We start from the raw sequence: 5,736 nt of genomic DNA, 5'->3' as shown, positions 1-5,736 counted from the left end.
TGTAATTGGGACCCACGGTGTGGGTCACGCCGCACTCAACGTGTTAACCGTTTTCAGATTGGCTCGTCGAAGTTGAAGTTTAATCACCAAACGTTATAAAGTGTGTCCAAAATATACGGTCGTACATTTGAATAGAGTTTCTGGTCGAAACATGGACTGAAAATAGAAAACGGACAAAGCCGGACACGTCCGCGGACGGATGTGTGAGGGAAACGTAAGACGCCGTGGTGTGAGAGTCCATGAGCAAGCCCAAGTATAACCAGAAAAAAAGTCTCGTTGAGAACACCCACCCTGTAAACTTAAGATACTTTTTACAGTACGATAAAAAATTTGCCTTACCTTTGATCTCTTGCTGTCTGCTAGTGACGGCATATTTCTCCTGAAGTCCGAGTCCTTGAAATAAAAGAAAAAGGTACATTAATAAAGGGACAAATATTTCTTCTGATTGTTTACTTCTTAGAGAATGCCACATAGGTAACGCACGAACACGTCCATGCGTTTTTATTTTCGTGTACAGCAGTGCGAGTGCGTCTGTTCGTCGGGTCCTGGTCCCCTTGTCATGTAGAGGCAGCGGCCTGGCCTCCACCTTGTCATTGGTCCTTTTTTTTCCTCGTCTATTTCTGACCGGGTCCGACGTAAGAACACACCCCCGCTCCGGGGGCGTAAGTGTAACCAACAACTGCAAGCCTCCCACGCGCCTGTCATCATCTTACTTGTGCGAATAAGAAGCGGTGGGAGGGGGGAGGGGCGAGGCGACGACGCCGACACAAGAGCTGCACTGTGGAAGACGGTTTCCTAACCTCCTCCGGGTGGATGTACCCGTTTAAGTGGACACGATGGAATTTTCATTTGCGACGTGTCCGCCGCCGCATCCGGCAGTAATAGCAGCAGGGGCAGCGGCGGGGACAGGCGCGAGGATGCGGGGGTGGGCTGCGGGAGGGGATGGGGGTAGCGAGGAGTATTCCCATAATGCTCAGCCTCATGACCCAGTCCCCGTGATTATAAGCATGGCCTTTTGCACGTACGCCCCTATGATGAGGTGGTTTATGTATCGAGCATTCCACTAATTGTGCAAATGAAGACATCCTTGTCGCGAAATAAAGGAAGTGGTGTCGTCCGCCTTACTGATGGCTGCGCCACCCTCACATGGCCGGGGGTGGGGGTGGCCCCCGTCCGCCAGAGACCTCTTGGGCTGGCCTGCGGACAGTCTCGTCGCCCCCTCCGCACGGTCCAGCAGCAGCACCGGACGAGTGAGTAGCCAGAGAGGGCCAGAGTCTCACAATCATCATAATCATTCTATATAATCACCCCCGTGTGTGTCGCACCGTCGTGCCAGGACAAAAACTAGTGTGTGTGTGTGTGTGTGTGTGTGTGTGTGTGATTCTGCTGAAGACATGAGAAATACGCTATGTGAAGTACATACATTATCAGTAAGAATTATCGTGCAACAGCCAACGAAAATTCGTGTGTTGCAACGCAAATTTAGACCCCTATCCAGGGAATGTAGAATTTGCTCATGCTTCCCTATCGTGCATAGAAAAATATCTAAAACTACTACATGCTCTTGTCACTTTCGATTAAGAATTAGTGCGGTAAATTTCCGACCACGTTCAAAATTTTCAACAGCTAAACAGGAGTCAAATGTCCTCATTTATAAATATACTTCAATTTACGAACTAGTCATTGGGAATTGTTCCCAACGAATATTTTCACGGTGTACCCCGATACAGCAAGTGTCGAGACACACCACTTTCAAGTGTTCAATTTAAACTGTTTGAATACCAGTAAATGTTCAACGCGGTACTTGTGCATTTACAAGTATCCAACTAGATAGTTGAACACACAGAAGTGTTTAACGGTTCAACTGATAAACACTTCCTTCCACTGTGAAAATCATCTTCTTAGATTTACAATTTTTTGACATTTTCTAAAAGATGTTGTAAATTTACGACATAGCATTATTACTCGTTAATAAAGTCCAAGTCGGTATACCTAGTTCTTGTAATTTGTATTAGACGCACCCTGTCAGGGAAGTCCTCAACAGAAGAGTTCGACACTTACAAGTGAACAACAATCTACAATCTAGTTCGATCTAGTTGGGCACTTGCAAATATGCACAACTACCGTGTTGAACACTTAGTGGTCGTTTCATTTGAACAAGGCGACCGCACCCTAACGTTACGCAATACGCTACGGCAGCAGCGAGAAGGACAAGGTCTAAGCAGACAGGGAGTGGTGGTGCGTGGGGATGGGGTGGTGGCGGAGCCCACTAGATGAGTCTGCCTGTAGGGGGTAATCTACACGACCCACCGCACAAAACAACAGTAAACGCACTGACCAAGACCAAGAAAGGTCTTGTCGTGTCATGTGAAATGTTTGCCTAAAGGTGTTCGGTTCCAGGTGGAATTTTTTTTTCGAGTTTTAACAGAAAATGCGTCGCGCAGTTGATGTCAAGCTCGGTACAGAAATTCCACCTGAGAACCAGTACATTCCCACAATTCAAGTGCGGGACAAGTGTGTTGATGTGTTGATGCTATTACAACCCTTGCAAGGGTGTGGGAGAGTTCTTATTTTTCATTCAAAAGTATGTGATGGTGATGTTCCAGCAGTTTCCTTCGTGAGCCTCGTACGGTATGATGGAAATGACTGTAACCAAGTGAAGTGGTTGGAGAGAGTTGCGAGTCCCACTGCCAATTTGGTCTTTAAAAAAGTTAAATTTATTCTTGCAACTTAATATCTGTTTATAACTAAACATAGTTTTAATGCGCTTACAAGATGACGGAGGCGGTTCAACTGCAAAAAATTCTTAGATCTACAGCAAGAGATCGCACGGCTCATAAAAGAGCAATGGGCCATTCCGGTCAATTGATACGACCTACAAAAATATCGCCATCGCCTCACACAAACGGCTCCCGGAACGAGCCAGAGCGGAAGGCATGTTTGACCTCACCCAAAAGTGGAGCAACGTGGTACAAATAAGAAAAGTCTGTCATTGTATTCAACGCACAATTAGTACCTTTGGTTACACAAGCGACTTCGGGCCAGTACCAGGAATTCACTAAATTTTACTAAAAGAGTGTTTGCATTTGTATATTTTGTTTCATAATTTAATGAGTTCACACTTATGACGATGGGTGAACGTTTCTTAATGGAGTGCATTGCAGATTGCGTGATTGCAGTAATTGCACCAGCGCATGTAGCCGGGATAGTCGACCGTTAACACTAGCGGCAGCTAGAGGGGAAAAACAGCAGAAAAAAAGTTATGTAAATTGTATTGAAGGAATTGTTTCTAACCCCGAGCATCTCATCGATCGGCGTTATTTCTAAGGAAAGATTAGACGAGGAGTGGTCAGTAAATACTTGTCGACTGAGCCGCCAAGTTAACATGAACGGACTCCGAGGGAGGCTTGTCCTGAGGCGATGAGGCCCAGGACCAGTAAAGTCAGGAACAATCGGCGTTGCACACAAACGAAGCATTGTCTGGTCTGAGGTGACGTTTACCTCAGCGACGCCACCCCGTGGCCACGCGGGAGACGGTTGGGGACGTTATATTCTCGACGTTACCTCGCGTTGCTTCGATGACCCTAGCGTTAGGAATGTTCATATGTGTGGAAGTAGCAGGCGCAGGCGCAGGCGCAGTCTAAGGAAGGTCCACCTAGAAAAATGAGAAGTTGTCACAGCCGTCGTTTGGTTACTTCAGAGGGACAACTATATAGTGATGGTTGAGGTAACGTTAAAATTGTTCTGAAAACGAAAATATAATTCCGACAACTGAAGGATTGTTAATTTTTTAAACCATATTATAGCTGTTCTTGAAGTAACCACACGATGGTTGATACAACTTTCCTTTTTTCTGGGTGTCCACACTAATAAAAGCTAACAGTGATTTTCAGCGTGAGCTACAGTGAATTATGCAGAAAGGTGAATCCTTAGGGCAGCCACCACCCCCAAAAATCTCCTCTGGTGCGCAGAAGGCATACTGACTATAGTGTTCTATCAGTAATACTCATGAATTCCTCTTTGAATCTTGGATTTTTTTTATTAGTAATATATATTGAACGAAACTGTGCGGAATAATTGACAAATTGATAAGTAATTCCTGCTGTATAGAATTCTAAAGTTTTAACGGGAAATAAAATCAGCATAGGTCTAAGAGTGTGCCAAACTTTCCCTCTTTTAGTCAACTGATGAATGGTTCAAATTTCCTAAGCACCGCGGCGTGGAATTCTTTTCACCGCTCTATAATGGCGGGAAAATCAAACAGTGGCGAGTGGCAAGCGGCTACAGGCCGCTGGAGCGGCGTTTTCCAAACCGGCTCCTTCGATTATAAACGAATTAATTGTTCTGGGCGTGTGAATACTATGTCTTCTAAACGGCCATCAGCAACACCGACGGGCGGGCTCCTTCCTTTCCCCTTCTCTCTCGCACCTGTGTATATTAAGCAGGTCAGACACAACGGCCAGTCAGACTGAGACAGAGTACATGTCAGTCTAATGGAGCAAGTGAGAGACGAGGCCTGACGTCAAGTCTGCAAATAAAAGGCATCGAAGTGCGCCCTGATTGGTCGGGGTGGAGGTGGTGCCCAGCCTGTCATTGGCTGTCGGATCTGCAAGGCGCTGCTCCACTGAGAGAAATAGTGTACCTCTCCGGAGAATTATTACTCGTGGGGGTAATGTTCAGTAAAATAAATAGAAAAAAATATTTCTGAAACGTGCTTTGTATGGCTTACCAAAGTAAGGGCAGAAGTGAAGTTAATTTTCGCAGGGCCGTGCAGGCGCCGTGCAGTCTGAGAGGCAAAACCAGGCAAATCGGCGAACTAGATCATGACTGGTCGTGACGTCACCCGTGACGAGCCGCCCCGCCATTGGGCAGAGGTGCGCTCACCGGGCGGTAACGCGTTTAGAGCGCCCCGGGCGCCGCGCCCCACCGAGCCACCGTGCTGCCACTACTCGTTCTGATTGGATGCATGGCAATACTGACTGGCGAGGGGAGGGGGGGACATGTGGAGCATGTGCAAATAAAAAGGAAAAACACTGGAAAAACGAAGGTTGGACACAAAGGCATTAGAAATTACACCCCTACGAAGATAATCAAACGGCCCAAAGGTCCTGAGTTTTATAATGATTTTGGACAATATCGTGCCTTTACAAATGCATTAAAATTATCACTCCGATGGAGACGTTAAGTCCTACCATTTTGTTTGAGTGAAAAATTAAAGTAGGTACTTTTTTTTATTCTTTGAAATTTTTCATCAGCGTACACTTTGACAAGTTTCTATACTGATGGACAAAATACATCGATAATTACGGAGCTGCTGTACTGACAGAGAGATCACGTTGCCAGTTTTTATAGCGCCTTATACTTTTAACGTGATACATTGGTTACTCTTTTGTTTGTTGAGAAGTCAGACGCCCGGCTGAGCTCCAGAAAGAAAGGAAGCGAGCCCCATTGGCCCACTAGGAAGCCAAGGCCGACCACCTCGCCCGGGCTGGGCTGGAGAGTGCGAATTTCAATTGGGGGCTGCTCACGAGTGTTTGTTCCAAAAAGGCTTGTGGAAGTAGTCTTTTTGTTTAGAAACCAACACTCCTGAAAAGTAATTTATACTAGACGCATCGACATATTTTTTTTAAGGAGGGGATGAGATTGCCTTCGATGGATTATTCATACTTTTTAAAAATACTGCTTGCGCGTTTCTGCTGCTTTAACTGGCGAACTTTGAACTTTACGCTCTGGCAG

The 5,736-nt window shown here is 45.9% G+C and overlaps 1 protein-coding gene across 2 annotated transcripts in view; it reads right to left on the bottom strand.

Annotated features, from left to right (window-relative positions):
* LOC113210004 (peroxisomal leader peptide-processing protease-like) overlaps window positions 1-5,736 on the bottom strand; it is a 92,136-nt gene that overhangs the window by 29,637 nt on the left and 56,763 nt on the right. For both annotated transcript variants that reach the window (XM_052273839.1, XM_052273844.1), the window contains one exon: window positions 340-393. In XM_052273839.1, coding sequence (XP_052129799.1) covers window positions 340-372 — 33 coding nt within the window. In that variant the 5' untranslated portion in view covers window positions 373-393. The remainder of the gene's footprint in view (window positions 1-339; window positions 394-5,736) is intronic.

The sequence above is a fragment of the Frankliniella occidentalis genome, unplaced genomic scaffold (genome assembly GCF_000697945.3).
Source record: "Frankliniella occidentalis isolate FOCC.00 unplaced genomic scaffold, Focc_3.1 Scaffold7, whole genome shotgun sequence".
Classification (NCBI taxonomy): Eukaryota; Metazoa; Arthropoda; class Insecta; order Thysanoptera; family Thripidae; genus Frankliniella; species Frankliniella occidentalis.
The sequence above is the reverse complement of the archived record's forward strand: the minus strand, read 5'-3'. Positions and strand labels throughout refer to the sequence as shown.